Source organism: Chiloscyllium plagiosum, unplaced genomic scaffold, assembly GCF_037043375.1.
Source record: "Chiloscyllium plagiosum isolate Xiang-an unplaced genomic scaffold, Cpla_swu_hap1 HiC_scaffold_4, whole genome shotgun sequence".
Classification (NCBI taxonomy): Eukaryota; Metazoa; Chordata; class Chondrichthyes; order Orectolobiformes; family Hemiscylliidae; genus Chiloscyllium; species Chiloscyllium plagiosum.
Genome location: NW_028270142.1, coordinates 115,800,347 through 115,822,897, shown reverse-complemented (window position 1 = coordinate 115,822,897; position 22,551 = coordinate 115,800,347). Strand labels below are relative to the sequence as shown.

Sequence of the window (22,551 nt, the reverse complement as noted above, 5' to 3'; positions counted from 1 at the left end):
ATTGGAGGATTCTTAGGTGGGTTAGATGGAGAAATAGCACATGGAATTTAATTGGACAAGTCCAAGGTGATGCACTTTGAGAGGTCAAACACAAGAGGACAGGAGACTGTAAATGGGCGGATGCTAAGGAGTATTGATATGCATAGGAATCTTGGTCCAACTCCATCGTGCCCCACAAGTGGCAACACAAGTGGATAAGGTGGTAAAGAAGGCATATGGCATGCTTGCTGTCATCGGTTGGAGCACTATTAAAGAAGTTGGCAAGTCATGTTGCAACTGTATTAGACTTTAGTCAGATGATATTTTGGGGGACTATGCACAGTTCTGGTCACTGTGGTATGAGTAGGATGTGGAGACTTTGAAGAAGGTGCAGAAGAGATTTACTAGTTTGTTGCCTGAATTGGAGTGTATTAGCTAAAAATCTCCTTACCTGGCTCATTGTCAAAATTAATCTGATAACAATCCTAACATGCTTTGTTTCAGTAAAGATTCTACTATATAGTCAGTCTTTTATAAGAGAAAACAGGCACATTTCTTCAACTAGTATCCACACTTCATTCCTGAAGAAGGGCTTATGCCCGAAACGTCGATTCTCCTGTTCCCTGGATGCTGCCTGACCTGCTGCGCTTTTCCAGCAACATTTTCAGCTCTGATCTCCAGCATCTGCAGACCTCACTTTCTCCTCCACACTGATTTTTCCCACCTTCATCATCCCCATTTCCACATAATGTCCAACAATAAGGGTGAAAATCAACAAGCAAACCTTCCAATACTCCAAACCCAGAGTTCTCAGCCTAGACGTCAGGACTCTGCATTAGAGATTGTTGAAGCATTTGACATGAATTAGAAGATTTCATTCAATTGAGAATCAACTTTACAAATTTGATATCCCAAGTTTTTAATCAAGCAGTATGCAAAATGGTGTAGATAGAATCAGTCCTTGTACAACTCCTACAATTGAGTACCTATTTAACAAATTGCATTCATTAAAGAAGTCTATTATATCTATAATTATCTGTGTAAATCCTCATTCATACAAAGCGGCATCAATTCATATTTAACTAATGGATTTCACTCCCACTTTCAAACGAATATCTACTGTCAGCTGCTCCTGAAAGTGCATTTGACTTGTGCAATAATAATTTAGTCCATAGCTCACATTTCTACATGCACACCACTCTTTCTCTGTCAGGTTGCAGTTACGGCCTGATGCTTGGCTGATGACACATTTACAGCGTACACATGTCCACTGACAGGTTCTTAGGTCTCCCAAACTCTAGTAAGAGAAAGCAGTCAAGCTTGTATTTTTAAACTGAGTTTTGTTGCTTATTTTAACACTTTGAGAAAGAACCCTGTAATGCAACAGCAGTAGACAATTCTGAACATTTTCCAAGTTAAATTTGAAAGAAAATAAATGCATTGGAAATACACAAATCAGTCAATGTCTGACGGAAATGATTCATATTTGAGGTACTTGGCTGCAGCACTTTGATCCAACTCAGGATTATTTATTTCCAGTTTCTGTTCTCTTATTTCTGACTTCAAATGATAATTTTAAAGTCGAGACATTAGAATAGTTAAATATCACTCTTAATTTAGCAAACCCAATCTTGCGTGTATTTGGTGGGGGGGGGGGGGGGGGGGGCATGGCTATTGTGAAATGTTGAAATGTATTATGGAGTCTATATAACACATTCTTTTATGAGATGTGGGCATCATTTCAACGCTAACATTTGTTGTCCATCTCTCAATACTCTTGAACACAGCGGCTTGTTCGGCCATTTCAGAGGACAGTTAAGAGTCAACCATAAATGTTGTGGGTCTTCAATCGCATGTAGACTAGACTGTTCAGGATAGCAGATTTCCTTCTGTGAAGGTCATAAGTTAATCATACATGATTTTATAACAGTCGATTATAGCCTGACCAGCCCCATTACAGGTACTAGCTTTCAATTCAATATTTATTAATTAAATATAAATTTCACCATCTAATATGGCAGGACTTAAACCCACTTTCACAGAGCATTACCATGGCCATTGAGATTACTCATCGAGTGACATTATGCTAACATCTCCTCATAACTTCTCACATTTAAATTAACTCATACTGTAGGAAAAGTTTTACTATAAAAAAGCTGTGACAAATATAATTCAAGACTGCCAGACGACAGGCTGTTCAACACAACAGCCTTTAGGAGGATACAGTTCCAAATTTCCACTATCAAGGGAAAAAGTGACATAAAGCTGGTCCTTTTCTTTTCTAAAAGCTGTTCCTTGCCTCAAGGATACTCTGTTCTTGATTTTTTTCAGAGGGGTAATAAACCAGGCCAGGCTCTGATCAGTCTGGTTTGGTACAGAGATGAAAAGGATTTTGAGAAGCCTTTTGTTTATATGTAAACTGATGAGACTTCAGGCCAAAGTGGTCATATTTTGGAAGTGACCTGTATAAAGAAAGGGGAGTGGGGGTAGCTCTCTAGCTGAGCTGAGCAGTTTGTTCAGTCTTGAACTGGTGGCGGTTCAACAGGGGGCTGTGTGGAAACTCTCTCTCTCTCGGCATGGTGGCACAGTGGCTAGCACTGCTGCCTCATTGCGCCAGAGACCAGAGTTCAATTCCTGACTCAGGTGACTGACTATGTGGAGTTTGCACATTCTCCCCGTGTCTGCGTGGGTTTCCTCCGGGTGCTCCGGTTTCCTCCCACAGTCCAAAGATGTGCAGGTCAGGTGAATTAGCCATGCTAAATTGCCCGTAGTGTTAGGTAAAGGAGTAAATGTAGGGGAATGGGTGGGTTGCGCTTCGGCGGATCGGTGTGGACTTGTTGGGCTGAAGGGCCTGTTTCCACACTGTAAGTAATCTTATCTAATCTAATCTCTCTCTCTTTCTGCCCTTCAACTTCAATCTGTAAGCATGTGTTCTGTTTATATTGGTTTTTTAAGGGAATTTGCTTATTGGGACTGTTGTGCATATTTGGAATAGCACAATTAAGTCTAGTTGGATAGGTTGAGTTCTGTAGGGGTTCTTTATTCTGTTCTTTGTGTTTCATTGTCCAATTTTGTGAATAAACTTTTATCTATTTTAAAATCTAGTTGTCAACCTAGCTAACTTAATCTGGGTAATTTTCACTTACACTTACCAAAACAAATTGCAAAGTTACGGTCTGAGCTGCCTGCTAAAGAATGTCTTGAGTGGTCTGGCTTAGTCAAGAACAAAAGTGCTTTCTGATTTTACCTCTAAATGATCCAATTCTGACTTTAATATTGTGCATGCTGATTCTCAAGATTGCTTCAATCCTAACAAATTACCTTATCATTTGAAATCCATGATATAATTATCTAAATACAAGACAATGAAAATCAAGTGTATACAATCTGGCCTCATAAGGACATTAGGCCCTACTAGAATCCTAGTAAATCCGTCTAAGGTAAATCTAAATGTATTTTGGCAGAAAGGATCTGAGCAAAGCTCTTTACAAGTATTGTTTCCTTGATTTTGTATTCCGACCCCCCACTGAGATAAAGGCTAAGACATCTAGCAGGATGCTTATGCCGTCTAGTGGAAGCTACTTTCAATGATAGAGAGCCATATAAACATTAAGTTATGTGACAATTCCCTAAACAAAAAAGTGACTATATATTGATGTTTAATTTAGGCACACATGGTGCCATGATTGAGTAGCTCGGTAATAGTTACTCTCCAACTGTATCACAAGAGCTCCTGGCAACAATAGAGTAAGGTGTGAAAAGTTGTGCTACTAAAATTGTGTTTTACAATTTGATTTATTGGAATGTAAACCTAGATTGAAATAAATTCAAAGGTAGGGGAAGGTTACAAAAAGTTGAGGAAGTACTACCCAATGTCCTGGCCCATTTTTATCCTGAAATTAAGATCACAAAAGGGGGGAATCTGGTCATTACCATTATTATTTATAGGAGCTTGGTGGGTTCCCAGCGACTGGAGTTGAAAAATTTTTCATTGTTTTAAAAACACAGTAAGTTGGGATTAAAGGAAGATGGTAGATAGAGGCAAGTCTTCTTTTTTTTATTCTTTATGGAGATGATTACCCTTTCGTGTGACATTCGTGATAGAGCAATGATGGCTATTCTCCTGTTTGCTGACAGAAGTTGCAATTCAAATCACTGATAAATCACAATGATACTTCAAACAAAGAGAATATACATTTGAAACAGGCCTTTTGTCATTAAAAAAAAGCCCCTTGCAATTATAGATGTAAAAATGTGTTCCAAAATCTGTTATGAAATATACTTCTGGAATTAAAATGTACGAGGCTAGTAGTCTGAAACCAATAACAGCAAAAAGTAGCAAAACAACAGCAGATCAATTAATGCCCGACAGGAAAAGATAGGTTAATATTTCAGATGAGACACTACACAGAGATACACCGATCTTGTGCCTTTTTATTCTTATCTCAGCAATCAAACTGTTGTCCAATAATATCAAGCAGCAATTTTGTTTCTACTCATTCTAAATAGGATACCTCAAAATTTGGGCGAAAGATCTAGGCCCATACTACTGCACTAAAAGGGTGAATAGAACAAGAGAACCAACAAGAAATAGTGATTACGTGACACCAAATTCAAGACTTTTGGAGTTGAAAAAAAACTTGAAAAATAGCTCATGAATACTGCATTGAGTGATTGACACAATCCCAAAAAAAATGAGAAGGGACTAGTTTGCTTAAATGGCCAGTACTGATTTCAACAGTGAACATGGGTTTTTGGAAGTTTGTAATATTCATATGAGAAACAAACTCAGGTCTATTGATAGAATTTAGACTAGAAGCCCAAATGTCACTTGTAAATTAGATATTAGTAAATCAAAAGAGAGGTCACAGAACTGTGGGTGCTGGAGGTCTGAAACAAAAAAACACAAATTGCTGGAGAAACTCACGTTTTAAGCCTGGTGACTCTTTGACTCAAAATGTTAACTCTATTTTCTCCCCACAGGTAGTGCCACACCTGCTTAGTTTCTCCAGCAATTTCTATTTGCATTTAACACAAGCACTATCCAAAATTTATAGCACTCAAAAATTTTCTAAAAGTTAGTCAAGCTTCATCTGAAGAGTTTGGTGTAGCTTAACCTGAAGCTCGTTATAGAGTGTCTCTTTGGCCCATTGTGTCCCTGAGATTCATCAAGCATCTATATATTCTAATCCCATTTTCTAGCATATGGCCCTTGGCCTTAGTAAACTATTGTGTTTCAAGTGCTCATCTAAATTCTTCTTCAAAGTCTTGATGATTCCTGACTGTACCACCAACCCTTTATGCAGTGAGCTCAAGATAACAACCCCATTTGGGTGAAAATGTTTTACACAAATACCCTCTTAAACGTTTTGCTCCCTAACTTAAAACTGCACCCCCTGGTTATTGACCCATCTACAAAGGAGAAATATTTCTCCCTACTTACCCCATCATAACTTTATATGCTCCTCATAACTTTATATGCCTCAACCAGGTAGTCCGTCAACCTCTTCTGTTCTAAACAAAACAATCCAGCCTAGCTTTTCTTGCTAGATTAATCACTCCAGCCCAAGCAACATTCTGCTGAATCTCCTCCGCTTCCTCTCTAATTAAATCACATCCTTTCTGTAGGGTGGTGACCAGAAGTGCACCAAGTATTATAGCCCTGGCCTTACTAATGCCGTATAACAGCTCAAACCAATGCTGTATACAGCTCCATCATAACATCCCTACTCATGTGTTTAATGCTTTGACTAATGAAGACAAGTGTTCCATATGCCTACTGGATCAACATGCTTGCCTTCATTTCTCAGACCATTGACTATAAGACTTGGGATATTATGTTGCAGTTGTACAGAACATTGGTCAGGCCACTTTTGGAGTAGTATGTACAGTTTTAGTCATGCTGCTAGAGGAAGGATTAAATCTGAGAGGGTTTAGAAAAGATTTACAATGATGTTGCTGGGATGGGAAGATTTGAGTTATATGCAGAGGTTGGTAGGCTGGGGCTTTTTTTCCCTGGAGGGTAGGAGGTTGAGGAGTGACCTTATAAGGTTTATAATATAATTGTGAGGGATATTTAAGATTAGATTAGATTAGATTAGATTACTTCCAGTGTGGAAACAGGCCCTTCAGCCCAACAAGTCCACACCGAACCGCCGAAGCGTATACCACCCAGACTCATACTCCTACATTTACCCCTTCACCTAACACGACGAGCAATTTAGCATGGCCAATTCACCTAACCTGCACACTTTTGGATTGTGGGAGGAAACCGGAGCACCCGGAGGAAACCCACGCAAACTCCACACAGAGAGTCGCCTGAGGCGGGAGTTGAACTTGGGTCTCTGACGCTGTGAGACAGCAGTGCTAACCACTGTGCCACCATGCCGCCCACAGATGAATAGCAAAGGTATTTTCCTCTGGGGTAGGGGAGTTACAGACTAGAAGGCATATTTTTAAGATGAGAGGAGAAAGATTTTTAAAAAAGAGACCTGACAGGCAACATTTTCACAGAAGCAGGTAGTTTGTATATGGAATAAACTGCCAGAGGTAGTGGTAGATGCAGGTAGAATTGCAACACTTGAAAGACATTTAGACAAGTATATGAATAGGAAAGGTTTAGAGGGATATGAACCAAATGTCGGCAAGTGGGGACTAGTTTAGTTTGGGAAACTTGGTTGGCCTGGACAAGTTGGACTGAAGGGTCTGTTTCCATGCTGTATGATGACTCTAAGACCTGTTCTGCTGTCATTAAGGCCCTATGAACATGCATACAAAGGTCTCTCTAATCATTTGCACTTCCTGAAGTCCTACCAATCAGTTGATTAGCTTTGCTGAACTTAATTTCACAATTTGCTATGGTGGAATATTTATCCACAACAAAAGCTTGCAATTACACTGTGCCTTTAATGCACAAATGATATCCCAAAGAACTTAATAAATGCAGAACCGAAAAATGGACATTGAGCTAATGGAGGTGATCATAGAATGATTCTGGATAAAAAGGAATGATTCTGACCAACATATCTTTGTTATAGCTAATCAAATAATTCTCCACTGCCATGCCCTGAAGGTTGTAAAGTGATTCAACCACCATCTCTGGGCAATGCATTTCAGACCACAATATTTAGACTATTTTAAAAAATATTTCACAGTATGTTGGATAAGCCAATCCATAAATAACCCTGAGAAGGAAGTGGTGGAAACTTCAGCGTGATGTTCTACCCTTTTGTCCTTCTAGCTAGTACAGGTTGTGGGTTTGGTAGGTGCTATCAAAGGAGGCTTGGTGAGTTGCTACACTGCACCTTCCAATGGTGCAGACTACTGCCACTGTACTCCACGGTGAAGGGTGTGGATATTGAGACTTAACTCAGCTGAGCTTGAGACAAACCTAGCTCTTCAGATCCCCTGTAGAACAACAGCATCCACTGGACCTCTTCCATCGCAATCTCTTTCACTCCACCCCAGGTGCTGTACCATCCTTGAAGATCCTTCTGAAATGTAGCTTGCCACATTTCTTTAACTGGTCCAGTCTTCATTTGCAATTTGCTAGTGTCCATACTATCACTCTGGCAGGGTGTACGTCTGGAAAGCAATATGTGCATCCTGCCAGCTTCAATCATACCTCCATCACAATGTCCCACAGGAACTGCTGAGTAGTCCTCTGCAGCACCATTTTATTGTTGATGATGTCTTTCCATGTGAAGTCAAGGATTTCAGGTTGGCAGTACTGTGGAAGGCATCCAACTTCTGTGATATCTTTGCTGTTCTCTTCCACATCTCTTGCACAAATTGCGCTTGGCAGTAATATGGATTTGTAGAGGTGCAGCTTCTAGGCAATGTTGATGCCCTCACTATTTGGCAACCCTTGAAAACCAATACTCGAGTGGTCACTGATCTCTACATCACTCTCCACGGAGATGTTGCTTCCTAGAAAGGGTAAGTGGTTCATGTCCTCAATGTTTGGTGAACTAATATTGATGGGAGGGCTTTGTTGCTGTCAGTCGTCAATACCTTAGTCTTCTCGCGGGTGATGCATAGAGCAATCTTGGTGCTGCAACTCCCAACCCTTATGGACATTGCTTGGAATCACTGATTCTCGTCAGCATTGAAATATTGTCTGCTAAATCCTGAACTGAAAATGTTGGTGCTGTCACAGAACACAACCTCATTCCTGATGAAAGGCTTCTGCCCGAAACATCGATTTTCCTGCTACTCAGATACTGCATGACCTGTTGTGCTTTTCCAGCATCACACTCTCAACTCTAACCTCTAGCATCTGCAGTACTCACTTTTGCCACAGAACACTAAAGTATGACCTGCCATGACCCTTCATGAAATCAATACCCACAAGGAAATGGTATGAAGAGAATTTGTACCTCCAATGATGATATGGAAGATGATATTAGTGCACATGCTGGTTTTGATGTAGCAGCTAGAGTTGTGGAATAGAAGTTTGAAGATTTTAATTTGTGCTCCAGGATGCCATACTGACTCGTATTATCCCAGAGTGACTCTCATTGGATGTTACTGAAAACCTCTTCAATTGAATGAAGTTGATAATAAGTGGTTTGTTATACTCTGTGCTCAATTCTATTATGTTCGTGAGTGTAAAAATCTGCTTGCAGCATGTTCTGCCACCCTGGAAGTCTGTTCTTCATGAGTGGTTCAGCATACTTCAGCTTTCAATCTGTTAAGAAGTAATTTACTGAAGACCTTGCTTATTGCTGACAGGAATTTTATATTCTTCTCGTTGTTACAGTCACTGAAGCTACCTTTGTTTGATAAATTGCCATTTAGCCCACACCTCCAAACATCTGAGATGTCTTTCATAATCCAGATGTCTTGAACAAATTGAAGTAGTCCAAGTCTGAATACAGCAAGACTGGGATAATATCTAAGTTAGGTTGATAAGTGACAAGTAGCATTTGCACGACACATGTCAGCCAATGACCATCTCCAGCAAGAGATAAATTAACCTCATTGCTTGACATTCAGTGGCATTATCATTACTGAATTCCCTCATTATCAACATCCTAGGGGTTAGCATTGACCAGAAAATCAACTGGACTCACCACATAAATATTCTGGCTGTAAAAACAGATCAGAAGCTAGGACTACTGTAGCAAACAACTCACTTAATGACTTCCTAAAGCCTGCCCATCTTCTACAAGAAGCAAGTCAATACAGAAACAACATCAGTTATCTGAACATCAATTATCCGAATTTCAGATTATCTGAAAAAAATCTCAAGGTACTTGCATTTCAATTGAAGTAGAAAAATTCTATTCCTCATTCATTTAATGAATTATTTTGTAAATTTGAACAGGAATATAGATGCTAGTGTGCATTAATAAATAATTAACTTCAAATATATACTCTTGATGTGAAGTTAGAAGTAAGTCTTATACTTTTTATAAAAAGGCTGTCCAATACACATTCTCCCCAAGGACAAAGGTGACTGTGAACACACAAGACCAACATATGTACAAGCCTGAGCTGGGCACTCTAACAGTAAGATTCCCTCTCAACACTGACTCGCTCCGTTTTACAAACCCAACAATTTTTTTCATTCTTCAGAGAGTTAAGTCAAAAAATGCAATCGCACTTTTCATTTCTGTTGCTTTTTCCTCCTGTTATTGAATCTTTTTTCCAAACAAAAAGTAGTTCAATATCTTTCAGCTGACAAGATAATTTCATGTATTTTTTTTGTGATGGGGGAGAGCAAATCATAGTGAGTCAGCATATGTGAAAATAAACATGAGAAAAATATTATCCCCTGAAAACAAATTGATAAGAAGATGGAAATTGAAGTCAGCGAAAACATCTTCCCTCTCTCATGTTCCCCTTGTATTTTGCACCTCTCTCTCTCTCTCTCTCTCTAAGGGCTCGTTGATCGCTGAGGAGGGAGTGATAACACTTGGTTAGTCTGGGCGGCGGGATAACACCAAACAGAAAGAGGTCAGCTGCTGTTGAGGATCGGGATAAAACCAAGGAAAATGTCAGTGGAAAATTTCACAGACTTCAGTCAAACTCTTCCCAAAATGTGATTTTATTTGTAAAATATCATGAATTTTTAAGCAATATCCAGTGTTTTCACACATTTTATTGATTGAATGAAATAATAACTCTGTAAACGTGCTTTTTAATTAAATTATGGCTTCCTTCATTTACAATCAGATCAGTTATCCGAACAATGAGTTATTCAAACAATATACTCCCCGCCCATCTCGTTCGGATAACTGAGGTTGTTTTGTAGTCTGATGGAATACTTACCAATTGCCAGAATTACAGCAGCTCCAACGCTCAAGAAGCTTGACACCATCTAGAACACAGCAGCCTGCTTGATTGGCACCAATCCACAAACATTTACGCCCTCCTCGACTGATGCTCAGTAGCAGCAGTATAGACTATTAAAAGATGCACTGCAGAAATTCCTTAGACAGTACCTTGCAAACCCACAATCAATCTTGCCTGGAAGGACAAGGGTAGCACGTACATAAAACCTCTAACTTCCTCTCCAAACCACTCATTACCTGAATTAGAACTGCATCACCATTCTTCCACTGGAACTGGATCAAAATACTGGAATTCCATACCGAACAGCATTGCACATAGACTTACACCAAGTGAACTACAGCAGTTCAAGAAAGCAGCTCACCATCAACTTCCCAAAGGCAATTAGGGATGGTCAATAAATACTACCCTAACAGCAATGCCTATCATGAATTGAAAGTAAGGTGTGAAAGCTTTGTTACAATGTTGTTTCAATAGCTCTGCTGGCATCTAATTGAATATTTGAATGCATTATAGTTTGTCAATCTGATTAGGGTTCTTTAGACCTCTGATTTGGCAACTTCTTTCAGACTGATGTCAAACTGCTAAGTTGCAGTGCAGTCCATAAGAGAGAAGAGCAGAAACAGGCATTCCAGTCCATTGAGGCAGCTCTCCCATTCACGGAGATCATAGCTGGCGTGATAATGTTCAACTCCACTTTCCTGCCTTTTCTCTATAAGCTGTATTTTACTGTGTTGCTCATTATAGAGTACAAGAGACAACACATCATCATTCATTCACTCATTCATTCTCTTGCTTATTAAATATCTGTCTGACTCAGCCTTGAGTATACTTATGACCCAACCTAAAAATTTTCTCTGTAAGGAATTCCATAGACTCACAACCCTCAGAAGAAATTTCCCCTCGATGTCTTAATGTATGACCCCTTATTCTGAAATTATGCCATTTGGTCTTAAGAAGCTTTGTGCATCCACCCTGTCAAATCTACCAAGGATATTGTATACTTAAGTTGCCTCTCATTTTTCTATATTCCAATAAGGTATGGGCCCAATCTACTTAACCTCTCCTGATAAAGCAATCCCTTCATACCTGATACCAGCCAAATGAAGCTTTTCTCCAATGCCAGACATTTTCTCCTTAGATAAGGCACCCAAACGGCTCACAGTATTCCAATTCTATTGGACTTGTGCTTCGTATAGGTATATCAAAACCTCCCTGCATTTAGATTCCACCCTCTTTGAAATATAGGCCAACATTCTATTTGCATTTGCTATCACCCTCTGGATTTGAATGCCAGTTTTTATGGACACAGACTCTCAATATTCCTCTTCTGTAGCTTTCTGCAGTCTTTCGTTTTACGTAATATTCATTTCTGTTCCTCCTGCAAAGTACCCACATATTTTCCCACACTATATTCCATCTGCCAAGATTTTGACCACTCATTTAAATGTTTATAGCCCGCTGCAGACTCCTGGAGTCACCTGCATCATTGTCTTCCATTTTTTGTCATCCACAAACTTGGCTATAGTACATTCACTTTCCTCCTCCAATTCATTAATATATATTGCAAATAATTGTGGCCCATCATGAATTCCTGTGACTGACAGCTAGTTATGATTGCCATCCTGCAAGTGTTCTTTTATCCCAACTGGGTCTTGTATTACTTAGCCAATTCTCTGTCCATTAGGCTACTTAATAAGACATGAGCTAATGTGTGGTATGTTTTCAAATGCCTTCTGAAAATACAAATATATATATCTACAGCTTTCCATTTGTCTAGCCTGCTTGCTACCGTCTCAAACAATTCTGGTAACTTTTTAAGGCACAATTTCCCTTTCAATGAAGCCATGCTGATACTGATTTATCATATTATGTATTTGTAAATGTTTTACTATTACATCCTTTATAAATACATGATATCATTTTCCCAATAACAGACATGAAGCCAACTGGCCTATACATGCATGGTTTTGTCTCCTTACTTTATTAAATATAACATTTTATCTTGACAGTTTTGTAATCTCGTGGGACTTTTCTAGAGGCTAAGAATTCCTGGATGATTACTACCTTTACATCCACTATCTCTGTAGTTACTTCTTTAATATCCTAGGATGCATTCTATTAGGTCCAGGGGACTCCTCAAGTTTTAGTCCCATTAGTTTCCCTAGCATTTTTTTTCTCATGACAGTTATTGTACTTAATTCATCTCCTGGTGGAGGTTATCTAAGTTGGTTGCATGGCTGGTTTGTGATTCAGAGTGATGCAAACAGTGTGGATTTCATCCCCAGACCAACTGAGGTTACCATGAAGGATTCTCTTTCGCAACCTTCTCCCTTGCATGAGGAATGGTGACCCTCTGGTTCAACAACCATCAATCATGTCTCTCTCTCTCTCTCTCTAATGAGGGAGCAGCTCTGTGTTCCAGCTGGACTATAGTGACTTTACTTATATTTCTTCTTTTCCTTCTGCTCCTTGATTTATTTAATAACTCTGGAATGCTATTAGTGTCATCTGATTAGATTCTATACAGTGTGGAAACAGGCCCTTTGGCCCAACCAGTCCACACTGACCCTCCAAAGAGTAACCCATCCAGACCCGTTTCCCTTTGAATGATACATCTAACACTATGGGCAATTAGCATGGCCAAATCACCTGACCTGCACACCTTTGGACTGTGGGAGGAAACTGGAGCACCCAGAGGAAACCCACGCAGGCACAGGGAGAATGTGCAAACTCCACACAGACAGTCACCCGAGGCTGGAATCGAACCTGGGATCCTGGTGCTGTGAGGCTGCAGTGCTAACCACTGAGCCACCGTGCCGCCCATAAATATTGTGAAAACTGATGCAAATTATTTATTCAATTCTTCTGTCATTTCCTAGTGGCTACTATTACTTCGCCAGTCTCATTCTCCAAAGGGCCTACCTCTTCCTTTTTATACATTTAATGAAGCTCTTGCTGTATGTTTTGTTATTACTTGCAAGCTTAACCTCAAACTTTATTTTCTTCCTCTTTATTATTTCTACCTCTTCGTTTGATTTTCTTCAAAAAAAGAATCCTCTGGCTAACCATTGGTATTCACTGCGTATGTTTTTCTTTCAATTTGATGTTATCCTTAATTGCCCTGATTAGCCACGATTGGCTTACCCCTTTCTTCGAACTCTTCTTTCTCACTGGAGTATGTTTTTGCTGTGAACCATTAACTATTTTCTTCAACATCTGTCATTATTCCGGAATCATCCTTGCTGCTAAACTCCTTCCCGTTTCCATTCCAGCCAGCTTGGACCTCCATCTTTGGTAATTACCCTTAATTAAGCTTAGCACAGTTGTTTCCAACTCCAATTCCCCCTCTCAAACTGTATGCTAAATTCTACTTTGTTACAGTCACTGTTCATTTAACCTAAACATGGGACAGGAGTTGGGTTGTGTAAGGCTCTTCTGAAAGTCGAGAGATAGTGTGTTATATGATATCTTTATTAACTTACTCTTCAGCTTGCTACATTCGTCAGTGGGTTCCTATTCATTCACTTGTAACCCTTTACTAATCCGTTATTTATTATAACACTGTTTCATTTATTCATAAAACCATGGTTCTATCATATATTTTACTCTCCAAAGTTAAAAATAACCCTTTCAAACCCATTACTGCTTTTTCACCCCTGATCAGCCCTTACTATCAGCAGTGTGTACCTCTGAATAAGTATAGCATACAGAACAATACCATCCCCATCAAATCTCTCTTATAATATTAATCAGCCCTTAACAACCACCTCCTGGACCTGAATACATTCTCCAATTAGTGTGTACCTGTTAAATACCTTTTAACTGGGCCATTATCCCTTCAAGAAACTAACGGACAAAGCAGCACTTCCATGAAATTGCATAAATGAATGAAACTCATACCGTAAAATAGTAAACAAATCTCACAACCCAGCTGCAGAATATCTTGTACTAAGTACAGGTACAATTTCCAACTTATTTAGAGCATATAGGCCTGGTACTTTTACTAACATTTACTAACTTAAAATACAAAAGGACTAACACCTCTTAATTATGCAGCCAGACCTGACAGACACGCATAGCTCCATCAGAAGCAGCAGTCAGCATTTAGTACATTTTAACCCATCTCCTGTCTCCCAAGACAGACGTCCTTCAAACTTGTGTACTAGAGATAAAACAATATAACAACATTGTAACGGAATTGTAATATATGTAAGAACTGTGTATAAAGGGGCTCTTGTAAGAGCTGTATTTCGGGATTCTATTTCACCTCAAACATGTGCTGCGATTGCTCAATAAAAGAGGCTATTTTTGCTACTCACCGATTTTCGGTCATTATACACAATCCCACAAAGTGTTCCTCCAATTTGCCTCTTGCACCTTTTCTGTCAATAGTATCCTGTATCCTTGCCCTTGATTGGTACAGTGATGCTGGTTCTTGCACCAGTCAGTTTCCGTACATTTGCTTGCAGGATCTTGCATCATGTATGTCACCTTGCAAATCACATACACCATTTTGCAGTCATTCATGCCAACCTACCTTCCAACACTATTCATCCTCACTAGCCTTTATTTCAACTCTTCTTCATGGTTTTATCCAATTTCCTATTGCTCTTATTGTCTTCTCATCTCTGCAAAATGCTCTTTCTCAGGTCCCTCTTGCTTTGTCAGTTTTCTTGCATCAATCAACTTGCATATTTGGTCAGTGACCTAGTATTCTTTTTCATTCTTTTCTTTTGCCTAAAGATGACTTCTGCACTGTCACTGATCCCTCTTTTGATTTCTCACTACTCCTCGATCTTGCCCATCCTCAGTAGTAGTTTAAATTAGTTCTAGTAATGTTTTGACATGTTGCGTCTGATTAATTTGTTCATCACCTTAAATATATCATCTGATTTCTAAAAACATATAGTTTCAAAACTATTCACGATTTGAACATTCTACTTAGCTCTCAACTTACACAACATTAAGGAAATTAGGAACAAAGTGAATAGTCTCACTATCACTACTACACCAGCGTATTCCATACACCTGCTGCTTTCACAACAGTGATATCTTTCCCACAAAGCCATGCTGCCTATTGCTAGTAAGTCTATATTTTTCCAAACGTGGGTAAATCCTATCCATAAGAATCTTCTCTAATAATTTCCTCACCACTGACATTCGGCCCACTGGCCTGTAATTTTCTGGATTCTTTCTGTTGCCCTTCTTTAACAAAGGAATAACGTTAGCTATTCTTCTGTCCTCTGATATCTCTTCTATGAATATTGGGAGTAAAAATGGTGTACAATTAAAAATGGCGTACAATTAACACCTTTCACTTGACAGAGAATGTTGATAAATTCTAGGGTGTCTTACGGCAATTTAACACCATGCTTGTAATGGGAGGTAGTCAGCTCTTTTGGCATTATTTAGAGAATATTATTTAACCCACTGAAGGCCTAAAGTGGCATTTTAGCTCCTTTGGAAAGTTTCATGAATTATCAGCACTTCTGGAATTATATTTATAGACTAGTTTCAAGTCTCTAGGGATGGGGGTGTCTATCAAGTTATTATATTTTTACCACCTCCTATTAAATGCACAATTACAAAAATAATAGTCAGCATTTGTATTCCAAAGCACATGATGGTAATATATCACGACAATCGCTCCAGAACCTTTAAATGCAGGTTTCAAAATAAGCAGAATACAGCAAAGACTGCAGGTGCTGGAAGTCCGAAGGCAATAGATGTGAAGCTGGAAGAGCACAGCAGGTCAGACAGCATCCGAGGAGCAGCAAAGTCAACATTTCAGGTAGAAACCTTTCGTCAGACGCAACTTGCCCCTCTCTAACTATTTCAATGTTGAGGAAAGAAAAACTGTTTTTTGTTTCATAATCTCAGGATGTTGCAAAGCACTTTACATCCAACCTGCCAATGAATCACGGCTTAAAGCAGGATGCAAAAGATTACTAGGCATGCACAAACCTTCAGGAAAAAAAAAGTTTCAAGAGATGAAGCATCAACAGAGTCTCTGCTATGGCCCTCAAACACATTGTAAGACCTGTATTCACATTCTGGGCCAATCTTTTGAACCAATCAAATTTTACAATCGACAGACAGATAGACAAAGAGAAGGATTTTAAAGAAGGAAAAATGTGAATTAAATTCAAACAAAATACTGAAGAGAAATATAAAGGCAAACAATTTTGATTAAGAGGGAACAAAAAGGAGACAGGAATGAAAAAATGTGAACATTATTTATTTCGATTTGATTTACTACGGTCACATGTACTGAGGTACAGTGAAAGTTGTCTTATGTGCTTTGTAGACAGATTGTACAGTACAAGTGCAAGAGAGTAACAGAACATGGTGCAGGATGCAATGTCACAGCTGCTGATTATAAGGATTATAAACATTATAAAGATCTACAAGTAACTTACTAGTTGCAAAAATTAGACTGCAGCTTTAACTGTTTAGCTTTGGGTTGGAGAGAGAAAAACCTATTTCAGGAGTATAAATCTCATGATTAAAAAGGGCAGAATCTTATAAGGGTCTGATCAAAGTGGGCGATGGTAAGAAGTGTGGCGGAATCATACAAGAAGTCTAACAAGGAGAAAGTGAGGGCTGCAGATGCTGGAGAGTCAGAGTCGAAGAGTGTGATGCTGGAAAAGCACAGCAGGTCCGCGACGCTGCCTGACCTGCTGTGCTTTTCCAGAGTCACACTTTTTGACTAAGAAGTCTAACAAGGTCAACCTCGACATCAGGAGCAACTTCGCTGCATCTTTTATGCATCTATCAGACGCTGAAGTGAGATTCTTGAGGTAGCAGAGATGCCTATTAACAGGAATCATTGCTTATTCACAGCCTTATTAATATTCAGCTTATCTTACCAAACCTGCCAAGCAAACAAACTTCTGAGAATTCTTGACATAGTGACTGCTTACTCCAAAGGATGTCCATGTTGGACACCAGCAACAATATCTCAGGAATTGCTCCCTGGGCACTAGATACACACACCCATATCCACAGAAAGTGGTATCAGACCTGTATAAGCCTCTAAGAACCACATGGAATTATTTAACCCTGTCTATAACTTGTTGCTTATGCTGCTTGGCACATAAGTATCCTCTGTTATAGACTCACCAGGTTGACATCTCATATTTTAGTACGGCTGGTGCTGCTCTTGGCATGCCCTCCTGCACTCCTCATTCAGAAAAAGAAACATAAGTTGGGATACCAGCACATGATCATACAAGACTGAGCTGCATTCTCCTCATAAGTGTCCCTCCCATACATTTGCATTTATTAGGGAAATTTAAAGCTGGGTGGGTTAGATGGGGGTGGAGGTGGGCAGGTCATAAGCAGAGGAGAGTGTTAACTTACTGCCATAACACCAAAAGCACAACAGATTATTTATCAGCAACAAAATCTTCCACAATTTACACTCGTGAATTTCCACTATCTTCTAGGTAAGATATTTCGACAGCAGTTCTACAATGTTAACCCTACATCATAATCAAGGTATTTATTATCACTTTAGTTCCATTCTCCACGGAATACAAGTTATTGTGTTCCACAGGGTATTAAATCACCAGTCTGTACCAGTCATTTCAACAGGAATGAAGGTTAAATAACTGAAGAACAGAGGAAGATGAACAGCACAATGGATTATGCTCAATGTCCTTTCGTCTTTAGTATCTAGATCTGAATCGAACAGAGACTGAGTGGAGTTCCCTTTGAGTCTGTTAGTATAAAAAATTCTGTTCCAAATAAGTTTCAGCCTGATGCATAAAGCTGGGGAGCTTCAATTAGTATCTAATATTGCTATGTGTGAGGTTTGATGCGTCTAAAATAAGACAGTGCTGGCAACATTAACACCCCTCAATCTAATGAACACTAAATTTATCACTCATGCAGAATAGACCCAAGAATAGTAACAGGAGAAAGTGAGGACTGCAGATCAGAGCTGAAAATGTGTTGCTGAAAAAGCGCATCAGGTCAGGCAGCATCCAAGGAACAGGAGAATCGACGTTTCGGGCACAAGCCCTTCTTCAGGAATGAGGAGGGTGTGCCAAGCAGGCTAAGATAAAAGGTAGGGAGGAGGGACTTGGGGGACGGGCATTGGAAATGCGATAGGTGGAAGGAGGTCAAGGTGAGGGTGACAGGCCGGAGCGGGGTGGGGGCGGAGAGGTCAGGAAGAAGATTGCAGGTTAGGAAGGCGATGCTGAGTTTGAGGGATTTGACTGAGACAAGGTGGGGGAGGGGAAATGAGGAAACTGGAGAAATCTGAGTTCATCTCTTGTGGTTGGAGGGTTCCCAGGCAGAAGATGTGGCGCTCTTCCTCCAACCGTCGTGTTGCTATGGTCTGGCGATAGAGGGGTCCAAGGACCTGCATGTCCTTGGTGGAGTGGGAGGGGGAGTTGAAGTGTTGAGCCACGGGGTGGTTGGGTTGGTTAGTCCGGGTGTCCCAGAGGTGTTCTCTGAAACGTTCTGCAAGTAGGCGGCCTGTCTCCCCAATATAGAGGAGGCCACATCGGGTGCAGCGGATGCAATAAATGATGTGTGTGGAGGTGCAGGTGAATTTGTGGCGGACATGGAAGTATCCCTTGGGGCCTTGGAGGGAAGTAAGGGGGGAGGTGTGAGCGCAAGTTTTGCATTTGTTGCAGTTACAGGGGAAGGTGCTGGGAGTGGAGGTTGGGTTGGTGGGGGGCGTGGACCTGACGAGGGAGTCACGGAGGGAGTGGTCTTTTCGGAACGCTGATAGGGGAGGGGAGGGAAGGGAAATATATCCCTGGTGGTGGGGTCCGTTTGGAGGTGGCGGAAATGACGGCGGATGATACGCTGTATATGGAGGTTGGTGGGGTGATAGGTTTGGACCAGTGGGCTTCTGTCCTGGTGGCGGTTGGAGGGGCTCAAGGGCGGAGGAGCGGGAAGTGGAGGAGATGCGGTGGAGGGCATCGTCGACCACATCTGGGGGGAGATTGCAGTCTTTGAAGAAGGAGGTTGTAAGGTATTGGAACTGGTCCTCCTGGGAGCAGATGCGGCGGAGAAGAAGGAATTGGGAATATGGGATGGCGTTTTTACAGGGGGCAGGGTGGGAGGAGGTGTAGTCTAGTTAGCTCCCCAATATAGCTCCTCTATATTGGGGAGACAGGCCGCCTACTTGCAGAACGTTTCAGAGAACACCTCTGGGACACCCGGACTAACCAACCCAACCACCCCGTGGCTCAACACTTCAACTCCCCCTCCCACTCCACCAAGGACATGCAGGTCCTTGGACCCCTCTATCGCCAGACCATAGTCACCTCCTCCCTGATTTTCGCTTCCCTGGTCCCCAACACCTTATCTTCACCATGGACATCTAGTCCCTGTACACCTCCATCCCCCATCACGAAGGACTCAAAGCCCTCCGCTTCTTCCTTTCCCGCCGTACCAACCAGTACCCTTCCACTGACACCCTCCTTCGACTGACTGAACTGGTCCTCACCCTGAACAACTTCTCTTTCCAATCCTCCCACTTCCTCCAAACCAAAGGAGTAGCCATGGGCACCCGCATGGGCCTCAGCTATGCCTGCCTCTTCGCAGGATATGTGGAACAGTCCATCTTCCGCAGCTACACTGGCACCACCCACCACCTTTTCCTCCGCTACATCGATAGCTGTATCGGCGCTGCCTCGTGCTCCCACGAGGAGGTTGGACAGTTCATCCACTTTACCAACACCTTCCACCCGGACCTCAAATTTACCTGGATCGTCTCAGACTCCTCCCTCCCCTTCCTAGACCTCTCCATTTCTATCTCGGGCGACCAAATCAACACGGACATTTACTATAAACCGACCGACTCCCACAGCTACCTAGACTACACCTCCCCCCACCCTGCCCCCTGTAAAAACGCCATCCCATATTCCCAATTCCTTTGTCTCCGCCGCATCTGCTCCCAGGAGGACCAGTTCCAATACCGAACAACCCAGATGGCCTCCTTCTTCAAACACCGCAATTTCCCCCCAGACGTGATCGACGATGCTCTCCACTGCATCTCCTCCACTTCCTGCTCCTCCGCCCTTGAGCCCCGCCCCTCCAATCGCCACCAGGACAGAACCCCACTGGTCCTCACCTACCACCCCACCAACCTCCATATACATTAGATCATCCGTCGTCATTTCCACCACCTCCAAACGGACCCCACCACCAGGGATATATTTCCCTCCCCTTTTCTATCAGTGTTCCGAAAAGACCACTCCCTCCGTGACTCCCTTGTCAGGTCCACACCCCCCCACCAACCCAACCTCCACTCCCGGCACGTTCCCCTGCAACCACAACAAATGCAAAACGTGCGCCCCCACCTCCCCTCTTACTTCCCTCCAAGGCCCCAAGGGATCCTTCCATATCTGTCACAAATTCACCTGCACCTCCACACACATCATTTATTGCATCCGCTGCACCCGATGTGGCCTCCTCTATATTGGGGAGACAGGCCGCCTACTTGCGGAACGCTTCAGAGAACACCTCTGGGACACCCGGACCAACCAACCCAACCACTCCGTGGCTCAACACTTCAACTCCCCCTCCCACTCCACCAAGGACATGCAGGTCCTTGGACTCCTCTATCGCCAGACCATAGCAACACGACGGTTGGAGGAAGAGCGCCTCATCTTCCGCCTGGGAACCCTCCAACCACAAGGGATGAACTCAGATTTCTTCAGTTTCCTCATTTCCCCTCCCCCCACCTTGTCTCAGTCAAATCCCTTGAACTCAGCATCGCCTTCCTAACCTGCAATCTTCTTCCTGACCTCTCCGCCCCCACCCCACTCCGGCCTATCACACTCACCTTGACCTCCTTCCACCTATCGCATTTCCAACGCCCCTCCCCCAAGTCCCTCCTCCCTACCTTTTATCTTAGCCTGCTGGACACACTTTCCTCAACCTCCTTCCACCTATCGCATTTCCAACGCCCCTCCCCCAAGTCCCTCCTCCCTACCTTTTATCTTAGCCTGCTGGACACACTTTCCTCATTCCTGAAGAAGGGCTTATGCCCGAAACGTCGATTCTCCTGTTCCTAGATTGCTGCCTGACCTGCTGTGCTTTTCCAGCAACACATTTTCAGCCAAGAATAGTAACAGTAAATTTAGAAACATATTCTCCTTTAAAAGAAACAAAGCATACGTATTAATAACAACAGAGTACTGATAGTAAACATTCCCTCCTAATATACCTTTGCTCCCAATGGGCAGTATCCTTTTAGGAAATCTCGGCAAACTTCAGCCTTCCTCGACACATACACGTGGCTGTAAGGGCAGTTATTATTACTGCAGATCCCTCTGAGGTAATAAGAGCAAACTGGCATCTATAATGCAAACAGAAAACAACATTCTGAATATTTATGAGCTCGACATTCCAACTGCTTATCAATGAAAACAGCATGAAGGAGAATATTAATCTGCAAACAATCAACTAGTCCAAATTCAAGTTGCTCAAAAGTATCTGCTTGCAATATCAACTGTTTCTCAGTTCACCTTAAGTGAATGCTGGCCCCTAGGATCTGAAAGTTCCAGTTTTTTTTATTGAACATCTACACAGATGCATTATCCACCGACGAACAATTGCTTGTACTTGCCTGTTTGTTGGAATGCAGGTAGTCTGTGCTACACTATCAATCAATTCAATGTTGCAGAATATAGGCACAGCTTTTACAGATTTAAGTGTTTATTGGTAACGCTGTCTTAGTCATTGTTGCCTGCAATCTGCTCCAGGCAACCTATCCCCTTGCTTTGATATACAACTTATCAAGGTCCAATTTCAAGGTGTATAAAAAGTAAAGGAGCCCACATCCACAATTCCTGCATTTCTATAAAAGTTGCACACAAATCAGTACAGCTATCACTTGTGTAACACTCAGGTTCTGCTCCTAAAGAATGGTGTATTAAATCAAATATCACCTTAGTTTATGAGAAAGCATATAATAAAGGTGGGTTACATTCCTGACCTTTAATTTTAACCTTGAACATAACTAGCCCAAACACCTTTTTACCAACTCTTAATATCTTATTATTTTGGGTAAGTCATCTCATCTGCATTGCTTCCCAGCTCCAGCTTGTCACGGTCCCTGATTCGGTACACTCATGCTTGCCCTTTCTTTTGCTGCTCCCTCCAGTTAGCAGCATCACACCCAGATTCCTCTAGCTTTCCTTCTCCTGACCTGGCACCTTGCACAGTCACCAATCCTCCTATTTGCTGCTTCTCTCGACTCATTGTCTTTCCCGCTTGCTGCCTCGCTCCCAATTGTCCTAGCCATCT

The 22,551-nt window shown here is 41.6% G+C and overlaps 1 protein-coding gene across 1 annotated transcript in view; it reads right to left on the bottom strand.

The window, feature by feature from the left end:
* The window catches only part of zc3h3 (zinc finger CCCH-type containing 3), a 272,870-nt gene that overhangs the window by 54,326 nt on the left and 195,993 nt on the right, over nt 1-22,551 (bottom strand). The window contains exon 9 of the mRNA XM_043687898.2: nt 21,470-21,601. Coding sequence (XP_043543833.2) covers nt 21,470-21,601 — 132 coding nt within the window. The remainder of the gene's footprint in view (nt 1-21,469; nt 21,602-22,551) is intronic.